Source organism: Pinus tabuliformis, chromosome 6 (genome assembly GCF_031772625.1).
Source record: "Pinus tabuliformis cultivar Carrire ecotype Pingquan chromosome 6, CPIR1, whole genome shotgun sequence".
Classification (NCBI taxonomy): domain Eukaryota; kingdom Viridiplantae; phylum Streptophyta; class Pinopsida; order Pinales; family Pinaceae; genus Pinus; species Pinus tabuliformis.
Genome location: NC_142292.1, coordinates 1,859,003,621 through 1,859,020,511, shown reverse-complemented (window position 1 = coordinate 1,859,020,511; position 16,891 = coordinate 1,859,003,621). Strand labels below are relative to the sequence as shown.

Below are 16,891 nucleotides of genomic sequence, written 5' to 3'. Positions count from 1 at the left end.
GCAACACTATCAATCCAGATGAGGTTGTTGCATATGGTGCTGCACTTCAGGCGACGGCCATTAACAAAGAAGGCATCCAATTAGTCATTATGGATGTCATGCCTTTGAGTCTTGGAATCAAGAATCGCGGTGGTGTCATGGTTGTGGTCGCTCCCAGAAATACTCTTATTCCCACTCGAAGGGAGGGAAATTTTACGCTAGTGTTTGACAGAAAGTAAATGTATGTTTTCTAGTTTATGAAGGTGAGAGAGCTATGACCGCAGACAACAATTTGCTGGGTGAATTTTCCTTGCATGGAATTCCAACAGCGAGATGTGGAGTGCCAAATCTTAAAGTGGTGTTTGAAGTGGACGTCGATGGAATTCTGAAAGTGTCAGCCCTGGAGGAGGGTAGTGGGTTAAGTAATCACATTGTTATCACCAATGACTGTGGTCGATTGAGCAAAGAAAAGATAGAGAGGATGGTTTGTGATGCAGTGTGGTTCCGAAGGGAAGATGAAGAATCCAAAAGGAATCGCACTGCCAAATCCAAGTTGGAAAGTTACATATACAATATGAAAAGTAGAGTGAAAGAAGTGAAAACCAAGGGAGTAAAGAACATCATACGGTTGGAGTTTATCGAGCAAGTTGTTAAGCAGTGTAGAGGAATGGCTAGAGGAAAACGAGTGGGCGAAGGCCAAAGTGTTGGAAGGGAAGTTGAAAATGTTGAAAGACATATGCAGCCCATTCTCATACAGATCACTCTACCTCGATTTATTATCCTTGTAATTATATCAGTTCCAATAGTAGAATGTTATTTAATTTTGTATTCTGATCCTTATGTTGAGTAGAAGGTTATTTTTCACTCTGGTATTTTTGTCGAGTAGAAGGTTATTTTTCACTCTGATATTTTTGTATTCTGATCCTTACGTTGAGTAGAAGGTTATTTTGTATTCTGATCTATATGTTGATTGCAGATTACTTTTCATTTTGTGCAAATTCTTCTGGCCCCGCCGCCCCGGTAATTTACGAGCGGTAACCAGGATCTAGACTGGATCTATGCATGACAACTATCTGCCTTTCAATCTATTAATGGGCAAGCTGATAATAGAGATGATATATTAGTTGGTTTTGGAGTAAAAATCGAACATATAATGTGGACGACTTATGAGTCCGCCGTTTATTATTGATGGTGAACGTCAAACATTGTATTTTTGAATGCTGTAGACTAACTTGTTAAATGTAGCAATTGTATAATTTCATATGATGCAAAACAAATAAGTTTAAATGCTACATAGTTCAAATCAAATTCTTGAGGTAAAAAAAATATTTATTCACTCATTTACCTTCAATATTTTAATAATGTGCATTTATTTTCTTGTATTGATTTAGTTGATGCTCTCACTATTGATAGCTAATTTATTTCCTGCATTGATTGATCTATCCTCACTCTCACTACTATTGTGCGGACGGGGGTCCCTATTGTGAAATGGGCATCGCATAATTTTTTTTTTCTATAAACTTCATATATTGAGCGTTCCATACTTTTTGTTTCTAATAAATTTCCTATATGGGAATGGGCTCTTCACAACTTTTGTTTTTTCTACTAATGTAAAAAAAAAAACGTTCTAGCGATGATATTGAAAGAGGAAGGCATATTCTTTATCTTAATTTAAAATTTAATGAATAAATTCAATGTAATTTTTTTTGGTTAAATTGGACACAATCTACCTGTGGTATTTCTCCATGATATTTTACTTTGTATTTTGAGGGAAAACAATAAATAAGGTTTCTAGAGAGTCCATAAATTAGGGGCATCCTAACTTTGTATAACTTATTGTACTTTCTTGAGAACTTGATTTGGCTAGGTCCACTTTGATCCTTGGACGAAAACCCTGTGGATCCATCAAGGATTGACAAGAGTGCTTCGATATTTTAGCTTATTTATTTAATGAGAAGTTGTGCATGCCATTGGCATGGGCTTTAGTTTTACTTGTATGGGCATGTAACAGTTTTACAGTTATTACTATAAATAAGTGTCTACATTGTTCTGTGTTTTGTTTTGAAGCATTTTTAGGACACTATAATGTTCCAAATATATTTAAAATTTAACTGTTTTACAGTGGCATCAGAGTTGGGTTTCCTGCCAACCTGAAGGTTTATTGCAGAATAATTTTGAAACTGATTGAGGGTTTGAGGAGAAGCTAGTTTTTTGGTGATCTGCCATAATCACCCGAGTTAGTAGTTTATCAATTTCAGTGGCTTATTCACATACACCCTAGCTAATACTTGCAGAAAGATTGATCAATTTAATTTTAACATTGAAGATTTTGCAGATCCATTCCTTTCTCAGAGGTCAAGTTTGTAGGTTTTAACCTCGTGTAGAAATTACCTCCATACAAATTCTAAAAAAAGAAAATAAACAATGGCCATAGCATAACACATAAAACAAATATATACAAAGATTTTCCATGGATCCCAAAACCAAGGCTAACAAATTGATTTTTCATTATTTTCCTTTCAATGTTACAATACATATATATACATGCCGAAGAATCCATAAACCCCAAACCATTAACCCTGGATTAGAACATAATTGTAGTTCTCTTGACCGGATCTACAAAATACCATGGACCAAAAACCATCTTGCCCAAAACCATGTGCGAAATGCATGCACAGAACACAAAACATAGGTAGGTTCGCTCACATAATATAGGGTCCAAAAAAAATTTCCTAGGGCGCTACCTCGTACCTCATGCAGGGGGACTACCTACCCCTCTATAACCCCTCCCCACCCAGTGCATAGGCTAGTCGTGGAAATAATATAACACAAACCAATAGAGTTTAAGATCTCTGGAGTAAATTACAAATAAATTACAAATCAAGGAGGAGCTATTGCTTAAGTCAAAAATTAAAAGAGCGTTAGATTTGGGTTTGTTTGCAGATATGATCATTATCAAGATGAAACTTAATAATATGGCAGAGACCTGGAAGGCCGATCCATTACTGACATAATTGTTAATGGGTCACAGGGTAATTCTTTGTTGTTGTTGAGTTATTTTTTGTTTCATTATTCATATAAGGGTTAAAGACCATAGCGCCATACGTCACAGTGTCAGGGGTCCAGTCAAGAATCCACCAAAGCATTGATTGATGGGCCATACTCTTAAAGTTGGATCCTATGTTATAATGGCCAACCTCCCATTTTCTGTCGCATAGGCAACCATCAAAGTGCCAACAAAACAAACTGTGGGCACAAGGGTTAGAAGGTAGTGTGCTAATTTGATAGCCAAATGCTGTTGGGGATTTATTTTTTTTGTAAAAATCCCAAAAAGAAACACAATATAAAATGCACACAGAGACAAAGCTCTGTTTTACTTTCCTCCAAGATCTTAGCACAGGGAAGCGTTTTAACAAATTACTGAGAACAGAGTATTGAACACACATATAAAGGATTTGTATTTAAAAATAAACTGATACAAAATTCATCCTCTTCCACTCAGAGGGATTCACCAAGAGACTGTTTCAGATGCAGTTCCAAAAGCCAAACATTCAAACTGTTACAGAACAACCAGAAAACATATTCTGCACTGCTGTGCATTCCTATTACATACTACGCTGCTGCGTATTGCTCACATACATTCACTTGCACTGCTGCGCTTCTACATTGTCACACACTCTCTCTCTACAGACTACTGCACACAAAAAAAAACTTATTACATACGAAATTTGAATAAGCTAATGAACGAGGATGGAGACCCATGTTGTGAACTGCTCGAGGTTTTTTTTTTTGTCCTCGACTGAGTTGCATATTTACTGTGGTGGCTGAGAAATTCAATGTGAAAGAGTTGGATTGCAACCTGTTTCCTTCTTCGGCCATACTAAGAATTGAATGCAGTCACCTACTGCTGTACTGCTCCATGTCCTTTGTTTTACCAGCTCCGCGCTGATTCTCTGTTTCTTCTTATATTTGAAAATATATGAAAAGCACTGCAAAACACATAAAGTTTTTTTCCTTTTTTTTGACGGACTTCAAATGTTAAACCATTATGCTTCGGGAACCCATCGGGTCCGGGCTTCATCGCATAGCGCTCATATATAAAAAAAATTGTGTATCCATGGTTTCCCTGATTGCGATATGCCGATCGCACTATGGGTCGATACCTCCGATCATATATATATATATATATATATATTTCAGACATATGTTATCATATATATATATCTATCTATATATATATATATATATATATATATATATATATATATATATATATATATATATATATATATATAGATATATATAGATATATATTATAACATATGTCTGAAATACATTAAAACACGAAAAGAGAAGGCCGCTGGTGGAACTGAAATAATCATCAAACAAAATCTTGAATACCCGTCGGGTCCGGGTTATCGGGTCGCAACATAACCCATGGTAAAACCCACCTGTTTGTTTTCACCGATAGCGATACGCCGATAGCGATATCGGCGATCGCTCATCGCAACATATGAATGCCTCTTTGTAAGTCCTCCACTGCCACTTCGCCGATGTGATATCGGCAATTGCTCGTCGGCAAAGTTTTCATGTTGTTGCACGGCTCAACTGTTGCGCAGTTGAAATTACATTTTCAACACTCCCCTTTAATTTCAACTGTTGGGGATTCAATCATACCCAAACACTTCCTCAAAAATTCAAAGCTTTTCTGATCCAATGGCTTTGTCAAAATGTCTGCAACCTGTTCCTGAGTCCTGCAATGTTGTAGAACAATTTCTCCATTGCTCACCAATTCCCTGATGTAATGAAACCTTGTGTCAATGTGTTTCGTTCTCTTATGAAACACTGAATTCTTGGATAATGCAATAGCTGAGCTATTGTCACAAAAAATCACTGTTGCTTTTGCCTGCTCTTGGCCTAAGCTCCTCAACATCCTTCTCATCCAAACTGCTTGACATGTTGCTGCTGTAGCTGCCACATATTCTGCCTCTGCTGTAGACAATGCTACAATGGACTGCTTCTTAGAAGCCCATGAAATGGCTCCTGAACCCATGTGAAAAACATAACCGGAAGTGCTTTTCCGATCATCTATACTTCCAGCCCAATCACTATTAGTGTATCCAACCAAATCTGAATGTTCTGAGACAGTATATAAAATGCCAAACCTTTTAGTACCTTTGAAATACCTCAGAATTCTTTTTGCTGCTTGCCAATGTGCTTCATTTGGCCTCTCCATGAATCTGGAAATTAAACTAACAGCAAACATTATATCCGGCCTAGTTGCAGTTAAATACATAAGGCTGCCAACTATGCTCTTGTACAAACTAGGATCAAAATCCTTGCTGTTGTCCTCTTTGCTGAGTTTTAATCCCATTACTGTGGGTGTGATTGCTGCCTTGCACTCTTGCATATTAAACCTGCCCAACACTTCATTTACATATTTTGCTTGTGAGATAAAAATTCCTTTTTCATTTTGATCTACTTCTATTCCTAAGAAGTATCTCAGCAAACCCATGTCAGTCATTTCAAATTCTTCTTTCATGACTGTTTTGAACTGTTCAATGAGGTAGTCATCATTACCTGTAAAAATTACATCATCAACATATAATACAACAATTAGAAATTTACCATCTTTTTCTTTGATGTAGACTATGGGTTCTCCCTCACATTTGTCAAATCCATTCTCCAGTAGATAGGAATCTATCCTACTGTACCATGCTCTTGGCGCTTGCTTCAGCCCATAAAGAGCTTTCTTCAATCTGCACACTTTGTTCTCTTCACCTTTCTTCTCATAGCCTAGAGGTTGTTCAATGTAAGCCTCTTCCTTTAACACTCCATTTAGGAATGCCGACTTCACATCCATTTGGTAGACTTTCCATTTGTTTTGTGCTGCTATGGACAGCATTGCTCTCACGGTTTCCATTCTTGCAACCGGTGCGAAAGTTTCCTCATATTCTCTCCCATACTACTGCTTGTACCCTTTGACAACAAGTCTTGTCTTGTGCCTTTCTATCTTGCCTTCAGCATTGCACTTGGTCTTGTAGACCCATTTGACTCCAATGACCTCTTTACCTTTTGGTAGCTCTACCAAATCCCATGTCTTGTTTCTTTCTATGGCATTGATCTCCTCATCCATAGCTTCTATCCATTTCTTATCCTTAATTTCATATTCGAAATGAATAGGATCATCAACATGACAATACAAAGCAAACAAGGAATTCATTCCTTCATCATAAATATCACTCAAGTTTATGAATTTCTTACCTCTTTCATTCGGTGTGCAAGTGATTGAAGATGCACTTGAATTTCTTGCTTGTGGTGTGCTTGGAGAAGCACTTTCATTTCTCCTCAAGGGTGTCTCTTGCTATCCTTGTGTTGCCGTTGTTGTTTGGGGATGTATTTCAGCCACCTCCTCATCATCTTCATCATGAGATAAACAGTTTTTAACATTCATTGTTTTCTCTATGCTTCCATCCCAAGCTTCCTTCTCAGTGAACTGAACATCTCTGCTCACAAAAAACTTCTTGTTAGATGGGATATACAACCTGTAAGCCTTGGATTCCTCACTGTATCCAATGAAAATAAATTTCTCCCCTTTGCTGTCCAACTTCTTCCTTAGTTGATCTGGAATGTGTTCATAGGCCACACATCCAAAAACTTTCATGTGGGTGACTCCTTGCTTTCTCCCACTCCATGCTTCTTCCGACACTTTGTTCATCACTGCTTTTGTAGGACACCTATTCAAGATATATACTGCACAGTGTACAGCTTCAGCCCAATAATCATTTGGCAAATGTTTTTGCCTTCAACATGCTCCTTGCCATATCCATGATGGTCCTGTTCTTCCTTTCAGCAACTCCATTTTACTGTGGGGTGTACCTAGCTATAAATTGTTTGTGTATTCCATTTTCTCTGCAAAACCGTAGGAATTCCTTGGACATATACTCACCTCCTCTGTCAGTTCTTAGAGCTTTGATATGCAGCCCACTTTGATTTTCCACAAGTGCTTTGAAATTTCGAAATTTTTCAAACACTTCACTTTTGTTCTTCAAGAAATAAACCCAAGTCTTTCTGGTAAAATCATCAATGAATGTTAGAAAATATTGGCTGCCTGCTAATGATGGAGTTTGCATTGGTCCACATAAGTCTGAGTGGACAATCTCTAAGGGTGCCTTTGCCCTTATGCTTTTCCCTGATGGAAAACTTTCTCTATGTTGTTTTCCCAAGATACAACCTTCACAAAGGCTGTCTGGTTTCTCTATCAATGGTAATCCTCTTACCATTCCTTTTCTACTCAACAAGTTAAGACCTCCAAAGTTGAGATGTCCAAATCTCAAGTGCCACAACCAATTTTCATCCTTTGGCACGCTTTGGAAAGTCTCTTGGGTAACTGCTGCAATTACTTCTTTGTTTTTCAATTCTGCTCTTATTCTAAGAGGGAACATTCTGTTCCTTGTTATCTTCACTTCAGCAATGCATCGTTTGCTGGGTGCTCTATCCATGATGGTGCATACATCATTCTCAAAGAAAACATTGTACCCCTTATGGACAAGCTGTCCAATACTCAAGAGGTTACATCTCATTCCAGGAACATAATAGACGTCTGCTATGGTTTTATTTTCACCTTGCTTTGTAAATATTTTGACTTCTCCTTTACCCATAACAAAAATTTTGCTATTAGTCCCAAGTGTGACTTGTGACTTCACACTTTGATCTAAAGTAGAAAACAAAGCTATGTTTCCTGTCATATGGTTGCTGCAACCGGAGTCTAGAAACCATATATCTTCACTATTTGTTTCAGCCATATTACAAGCTAACAGCACATTATCTTGGCTAATATTTTCTCTAGTAATATTTGCATTAGATCTATTATTCACATCATGCTGATTCTTCCTACATTCACTGGCATAATGCCCATATTTTTTACAATAATAGCATTGGATATTGAATTTTTCATACCTATGTCCTTGAGCATGATGTTTTCCACTTTGTCCACTGCTGCCTTGACCTTGATTCTGATTTGGATTGCTGCCTCTTCCTTGAGCATTTGCTGGACTGTACCTTCCACCTCTGTTTTGACTTCTGCCTCTTCCTCCCTTGTTTCCTCTACCTTGACCTCTTCCTCGTCCAAAGGACATCTGGGTCTTGAAGGCTTGCTCTAGAGATGAGTTTTCATTTCTACTCAACCTCTGCTCATGTGTTATTAGTGATGCATGAAGCTCATCAACTGAGAAATTTGTGAGATCCTTTGTCTCTTCTATGGTGGTGACAATCACATGGAACCTTGAGGGTAGGCACCTCAATAGTTTCTCCACAATCCTCCTTTCTTCAAGTATCTCTCCATGAGTTCTTATCTATGTGACCAGACCAATTACATGTGTGAAGAATGAGTCAATATTGTCTGACTCCTTCACGCACAGATTCTCAAAATCTTTCCTCAGCAACTGTAGTTTTCTGTCTTCACTCTCTCCATGCCTTGATAAGCTGTTTTAAGAGTTTTCCATGGTTCTTTGGATGTCTTAGCTGCTGCTAACCTTGGAAACATGCTTCCATGCACTGCTTGGTACAAGAAGAAAAGGGCTTTTGAATCCTTCTTCTTGTAGCTCTTCAACAAATCTTTCTCTCCCTGAATTAATCCATTAAACTCATTTTCATCTGTTGGTTGTTCAAAACCATCCTCAACTATTTCCCATAAGTCTTGGGAAGCAAACAAGGCTTTCATTGTTATTGCCCAATAGTCATAGCTTTTGCCATCAAATAGTGGGAGCTGCATACCCATGCTATTACTTTTGCTTGCCATTCTTGCAATACTTAACTATGAATTAAAAATCACTGAAAAAATATCTTGGATTCTTTTGCCTGAGACTTCACTTTGCTGGAGAGAATTTACTGCTGCAACAAAAGGAACCTTCCTTCAGCTTCTTTATCACATTTAAAGAGCCTGGATCTGCTCTGATACCACTGTTGGGGATTTATTTTTTTTGTAAAAATCCCAAAAAAAAACACAATATAAAATGCACACAGAGACAAAGCTCTGTTTTACTTTCCTCCAAGATCTTAGCACAGGGAAGCTTTTTAATAAATTACTGAGAACAGAGTATTGAACACACATATAAAGGATTTGTATTTAAAAATAAACTGATACAAAATTCATCCTCTTCCACTTAGAGGGATTCACCAAGAGACTGTTTCAGATGCAGTTCCAAAAGCCAAACATTCAAACTGTTACAGAACAACCAGAAAACATATTCTACACTGTTGTGCATTCCTGTTACATACTACGCTACTGCGTATTGCTCACATACATTCACTTGTGTTGTTGCGCTTCTACATTGTCACACACTCTCTCTCTACAGACTTCTACACACACAAAAAAAACTTATTACATACGAAATTTGAATAAGCTAATGAACGAGGATGGAGACCCATGCTGTGAACTGCTCGAGGTTTTTTTTTTTGTCCTCAACTAAGTTGAATATTTACTGCGGTGGCTGAGAAATTCAATGTGAAAGAGTTGGATTGCAACCTGTTTCCTTCTTCGTCCATACTAAGAATTGAATGCAGTCACCTACTGCTGTACTGCTCCATGTCCTTTGTTTTACCAGCTTCGCGCCGATTCTCTGTTTCTTCTTATATTTGAAAATATATGAAAAGCACTGCAAAACACATAAAGTTTCTTTCCTTTTTTTTGACGGACTTCAAATGTTAAACCATTATGCTTCGGGAACCCATCGGGTCCGGGCTTCATTGCATAGCACTCATATATAAAAAAAAATTGTGTATCCATGGTTTCCCCGATTGCGATATGTCGATCGCACTATGGGTCGATACCTCCGATCATATATATATTATAACCTATGTCTGAAATACATTAAAACACGAAAAGAGAAGGCCGCTGGCGGAACTGAAATAATCATCAAACAAAATCTTGAATACCCGTCGGGTCTAGTTTATCGGGTCGCAACATAACCCATGGTAAAACCCGCCTATTTGTTTTCACCGATAGCGATACGCCGATAGCGATATTGGCGATCACTCATCGCAACATATTAATGCCTCTTTGTAAGTCCTCCACTGCCACTTCACCGATGCGATATCGACAATTGCTCGTCGGCGAAGTTTTCATGCTGTTGCACGACTCAACTGTTGCGCAGTTGAAATTACATTTTCAACACAGTGGGTGTGAGGGACATCACAACAACTGTGGGTTCGGGAGAAGAGTCGAATGACCACCAACTGATGCATCGGGGTGGGAATTAGCAACAAGGCCAGATTTTTCCAAGCCATGCCCATAGTCACATGTCGTTGCATAATATTTTCAAACCCTGGGGCTTCATGCAATGTGTAGTAAAATAGCCAAATAATTAGTTTGAAGGGTGTAAGTATTGGTTTACTTGAAGTTAACACCAAAAGGCTGAGACATTGTTTCATGATATTACGTTATTAAAGGGGCCGAATAATCCAATACAATAAGGGGTCGAACAACAAAAATAAGAAGGGGTTCAATTTTGTCTCCATCACAAAGAGCCATGTTGACTGGACTTTATAATAAGGTCGAGTTTCTTATTCGAAGGGACTGGGCTCGCTCCTGCTGTTAGTTGTGTTCGAGGATGAGTTGGGCTTGAGGAAGGTCATGTTTATTTACTAATTGAGTCCAAGTGCATTGCTCTGACTGTGCATGGAAGCTACCTCATTTTTGGGCTATGTATGGTGTCTATGTACTTCACATCATTGCATTATATATATGAGTTTGTGTTGGACACCTAATCCTTTATGGGTACATTGGTGTGGAATGTGAACAACCACCCGAGTCCAACAAACTACTTGGAATATGAATCCAAGGGTCGCACCATGTACTATAAATGTAAATCATGTCAATAATATATGCAATCAAATGGTTATATTACACATTAGTTGTTTACATTCCATGTATGTTTAACATGGTATTAGAGCTGTCCAGCCCTGGCTATTTTCAGAGTCTGTCAAATCTGCATCCTTTCTAGAACCTGCTGCCATTAATTTCTCTGTTGAACCTGTCATAGACATAACGTTTGTCTGCTATGCTTGGGCGCTCACCTGGCGGACCATTTATTTACTCTGCACACCATTCTACTCAATGATTCTCTACCTCTTTAGTCTATTCCCGTTGCATTGTAACTGATATGCTGGTTGGGAGAATCTCTGTGCGGTTTTTGAAAACCGTTTTTGAAGTATGTGCATCTCTGTGAGTTTTTGAAAACCTTGTATATGATTTGATTGTTGTGCAACGGTTTCGAACCAATGGCCATACCTCCCATCGGGTACCGTGTTCTCTCTATTATATCATATGCTATAGTCAATACATATAACGCTCCACTTGCCATATTCGTGCTGCAATGAATCTTGTTGTGCCCGCCTCCTCCATACCACAAGCATTATAATTTCTCTATATTAAGTTTTGGTTTGACTTTGAAGTACAGTTGCAGCGTAAACATTTTTGTATCTAGATCCCAGTGGGAAAAGAACTTGGAGGTTGAATTGTCTATCTCTATACTAGGAACCTTCAAAGCAATAATCTCATAGGGCTCTACTGCAAACAGAAGAAACGGGTACCGTTTATCCCATGCTTGAACCCTCTACTCAAAGGAGGACATTAAACAGTGTCTCGGTTTACTACCTTCCTCTATTTCTGGATACTCAATCTGGAAAAGCAGAGAACGTTTCTTTGTCTTTGGATCAAATTGCTTTGTAACTCTATAACCAGGTCGACCAATTTAACTGATCTTCGTGGTATAACCTTCCTTTTGTTTGGTTGTGGTTGGGCTGGAGAATATTTTTCTTCCCGAGCAACACGTTTTGCTAAATTTTTCTGGTATCTCTTTCCTTGTGTGTGTGCCAAGTAGTTTCCTTCATTGTTATGTAGGGTCAAACATAGTTTGGATTCATAGTTGTCGAGATGATTGTGCATGAAATACGGATCCTTGGAGATACCAATGGTCTCCAAGGTGAGGTGCCTGAGGCATCCTCCTTTGTCAATAGCCTCATTCTGTGCACTTCTCAGTTTCGAACCCCACTCCCTATCCATTGCTGCCGCTAAATTCAATCCACTTTTCTCAACAATTCAAACACTTGTTTCTCCACATGCTGTTCTGGTAGATTCTCTTGTTTCACTTTTTGTTGTGTTCAAACTTCAAAATCATTGCACTTTTTTGTGCAAGCTAGTTGAAAGGGCAGAGATTTCAAGTGAGAGTTATTGAAGAAGTAAAATTGAGAGAATGGTTTTAAGGTCATGTTCGAGTTTTTGAATGTTGAGGCCATGCTGACATGAACGCCCATAATCTCGATGCACAACAATCATGTGTGAGATTTGGAGTAGTGTGGTCGGCTCCAGTGGTCTGTTTTTGGTAAGAAGTGTGAATTGTTGGACTATTTTTACATCAAACATATTTATAATTGTGTAGTATATTGGGCCTGTATGCTTTTTAATTCTTACGGGTGTATATGGTGGATTGAATTAAGCCATGGTATCATATATGCCTTGCAATCGTTGGTAAACAGTTTATATGTGCGTTGAGTTATGTATTGAACAGTAAAGCTCTGTGCATTGAGCCTTCAATACCGAAGCAGTGAGCGTTGTATTGGAGTTGGTTAAGTGTTGCTTAAAATTTCTTGATTATCATGTGTTGGTGCCTCCTCACTGTGCGTTAAATCTTGGTATGTGTGTTTGATATCAACCATTTCTGAGTGTTGAACGGTGACATATATGCATCAAAAAGAGCGATGTATTGGCTTATATATATGCTGTTGGTTGTTAAACATGTCGTGGATTGTGGTGAAGGTCTTCGTTGAATAGTTTAATTTTGTACCATATCATCAAGTGCAACATTTGGAGCCACTTTAAAAGTTGGAAAATGAAAAAAAAATATACACGTAAGTTGATAACAATAGTTCTTCCAAGTGTTGGAGAATGGTATTTGAATGCAGATCTATTCTCTTCCATTAGATAAAATTGTTGTAACATGAGATTTCGAGAAAAGATTTTGGTATTCTACAACAATGGTGTTACCTACAATGTCAAATAAAATAGAGTAAAAATTGGCATAGCATAGCTTCTTTTTTATCTCTCTGCATTGTATACTGCTTTGACAACAATAAGGAAATTGGAGGTACAAAGATCAAGGCGAAGTTTTGGCATAAAATGATGTTGTTGCAGTTTGTACTGGCATAATATTTAAAGTGTGTAGTTGCAACTATCTAGCATTGAAAGTTGTTTGTCCTTTTGTATGTTTACTAGTGCATTTTCATTTGAAGTGGAAATCTTTCGTTTGCTGAGTTTGTGTTGTTGAGCTTGAAAAATGGCCAAACTTGATCATTTGCTAGACTTATTAAACAATCTAATCATGTTTACTGATGAAAACACAGTGGAAATCAACAAAGTCTCTCTCTTTGAAATTCAAACCTGTCTACAATATGCACAAGAATAGATTGATTTTTTACAGTTTGAATCTCCACTATAGCAGGAAGAATTATAACAGTGGAGTCATCATTCTAAACCTGTTTATGTTCAGAACATTGAAATAGATTCCCATCAATAGCAAGTCAATACTGTTACAGTTGATTCAGATCTAGTGCCCAATGAAGCAGTAGAGTTACGTGCAGATGCAGAAACTTAGCGTGCACTTCCCAATTTGGTCATCAGACCTTGGGAAGAGCTTGTCCATAACAAGCACATAACAGGTCTAGGATATGATAAGGAGGTTTCCTTTCACATTCCATATTAGTCAAAGCCCATCCAGTTTCAGAGTGTTGGATTTCTTCATGACAATTCACCTTCAGTTGTTTCAAATTCCGATCCTCTTCCACAACAGCCACAACAGATTGTTAAATGTCAACATTGTTACAAAGTTGGCCATGTGAAAGATCATTGTTTTGATCTTCATCTCTGCAATCATTTTGGCCGGCGTACTCATTCTTCACACAGATTCTTCAAAAAAAGCCTCCTACAAGAACAAAGATTCATCTTGGATGGATCGCTTCTTGGCAATGGGTTTCAACAACCAAGAAGATATTTGAGTCATATGTCAGAATTTCTTCTATAATTTTAAAAGGTCTTGCAGTTGAGTTTTCTCCATCATCTCATCTTGTATCTGATAGGGGGAAAGTGATGGTTATCTACAGGCTTCAAAGCCACATCAAGCGAGCCTGAGCCACAACCTGCCATACCAGATTCAGAGTTGTAGCTAGAGACAAAGATTCCCCGAGCATGCCTTTGGTTGGTGATCAAACTTAAACCATCTATGCGAGGTTGAGACATATCTTCGAATAATTGGGGAAACTTCCTCTAGCAGAAGACTTCAACTTCTTGCTAGTTTGGAAGAGTTTCAGGAATTGCATTAAGCATTCCAGAGTTGGCGATCATCCTTAAACCATCACAAGTTGAGACCTCCATTTTCAGGTTGAGGTTCTCCCTTTTTATGCAGGGTAAGACCTCCCTTTCAAGGTTGAAGGTTTCCCTCTTCAAAACATTAGGATCATTTTCTCTGGCAGAAGACCTCAGCTTCATTCCAGATTTGGAAGAGTTATGGTAACTTCACTAAGCATTCCAGTGTTGGTGGTCATCCTTAAACCACCCCCTTTATACCAACATTTCAGAGAGCACATTAAGCCTAGTGCTGCCATGCATTGTTTGCACATTTTGTATTACAACTCTGTTCTTGGACTCATACATACCCTTTCGAATTAGGGGGGGAATGTTGTACACCTATTCCTCTATGGGTTGGTGTGGAATGTGAACAACTACCGGAGTCCAAGAGACCACTTGGAATACGGATCCAATGGTCACACCATGTACTATAAATGTATATCATGTCAATAATATATGCAATCGAATGCTTATCTTCCACATTAGCTATTTACATTCCATGTATGTTTAATAGCTTTCACTAGCTGAACTATAAGCCACATAATCATTTGCGTGGAGGCCGAGATATTGTCATAGAGGCTCGAGTTCTCTGCAAGATTTCATAACAATTAGATGGATGGAAACCCGCATGACCAAGAGCAGTAAACCAAAAGTATAGTAAAGGTAGAACAGTTTCTTATCGCACCAGTCGCATCGATGTGGGAATATCAAACTAACAACTGGGAATGATAGGGATTGCTAGCACGCCAACCCAATATTCACAACCAAGTAGAGGCCAAATCTAGTCATCCGCTATACTTCAGGCCATATTTTATCACGAAGGATGGTGTGATATTCATGGGGTTCATTAAATCATGACAACATCAAGAATGGTAGAAGGGCCAAAGGATCACTGAGCGAAGTGCGACAGAAGGGATGAAAAAAAATCTCACCAGTCGTGATCCTCGTGTGCAGTCTCCCCACAGTAATTTGGGCAACATCTTCAGGCGTGTGTTGAACAACAACAACATTCAATGGCATACTAATCAAACAACGATGGTGGTGAGAGCCATTCTGATAGTTGTGGCTTGGGGTTAGGGGATGAGTGGCCATTTAGTTATTTAGTCATCACTCATCAGATCTAGCATATCGATGAGATCAAGTTTCCCCCTTGTTGGTAGGAATACACCTGTGTCGAACCAATTCATTCATGGGATTTTTCCAGAAGCTAGATTGGCCTAGTGAGTAGCCATAGTATTGTGTGTGGATGCCATATTTGAAGTCAGGTGTGCGTTGAACAACAACAATGTCCGGTTGTGTGTGGGGAAGTGTGTGTTAAACAACAACATCGTCTAGCCTCTCCAGGTGCACATTGAACAACAGCAGTGCCCAGGTGAGTGTGGGGAATCACTCCTTAGGGAAGATTATTTCTACAACACCAAACAAATCCAATGCTCATTATATAAATTATGATGAGGCCAGTTTGGGCATTGGTAAGAAGCACTTGGATTAACGTTTTATAGTGTGAATTATTATAATTTATCTCTCAAATATCACTTATAATCTCCATTGTGCCTCTCATTGGGTTGTAACGCTATGCCCTTAATTGGTGGGCTTAATTGTCATTGTTATTTTTTAGCCATGCAATTTGGGGTGAGATTGATAATTACATTGATTGGCAGTTGTAAGCTTGGGCCTATATTTTGTAAACCCTCTGTTGACTAATAAGAAGACCTACTCCCTATTTCAATATATATATATATATATATATATATATATATATATAGATATCTATATATATATATATATATATATATATATATATATATATATATATATATATATATATATATATATATATATATATATATATATATATATATATATATATATATATATATATATATATATATATATATATATATATATATATATATATATATATATATGCACCAGTGATTGCAGGGATCAATTTTGCAAAGGGACTTCCAAGATATTTGTTTCTCCGATATTAGTGAAAATTCAAGCCCAAAATAGAACAATTTCCCAAAAGGGGTAAGTCAATTTTAAGAAAGATGGGGAGAGAGAAGGACGTCTAAGTATTGAAATCCATTAATGCCAAATCATAATGTCATCACTTTACTTTTTGGAAACGCCTCATGAATCAACATAGTAATACATCACTCGATTCTTTGGGCTACAATAATTTTGTGGATTAAAAATGGCAACAACTTACATATCAGAGGCAAGAGAAGAACAACAAACCTTTCTCTCAGAAGGTCCATGTTATCCTTTAGCAATCAAAGGATATTTGGAAGGAAGATGTGAAAAGCAAGTGTCTCTCTGAACTTGGATCCGAATTTCAGGGTACAAGGTCAAAAGATGTCCTCCTACAGTTGGACACATTATATATGGCATTGTGCCTAATAGAGAAATCATATTGGAAAGGGTCAAGTTGGGCCTTGAAGCCATCCATGCTTGCTTTGATACAACCCAGGTTCTTGGAGCACTCTTGTGAAAAGGTTAGACTCA

The 16,891-nt window shown here is 38.0% G+C and overlaps 1 protein-coding gene and 1 pseudogene across 1 annotated transcript; one reads left to right on the top strand and one right to left on the bottom strand.

Moving 5' to 3' along the window:
- The first annotated feature begins 253 nt into the window (after window positions 1-253).
- On the top strand, window positions 254-829 carry LOC149266502 (uncharacterized). Its single transcript, XM_089408491.1, has one exon. The coding sequence runs from the start codon at window positions 254-256 to the stop codon at window positions 827-829; it is 576 nt and encodes a 191-aa protein (XP_089264617.1).
- A 10,564-nt stretch (window positions 830-11,393) lies between these two features.
- LOC149266501 (uncharacterized) lies at window positions 11,394-12,043 on the bottom strand (annotated as a pseudogene).
- Window positions 12,044-16,891: the final 4,848 nt, after the last annotated feature.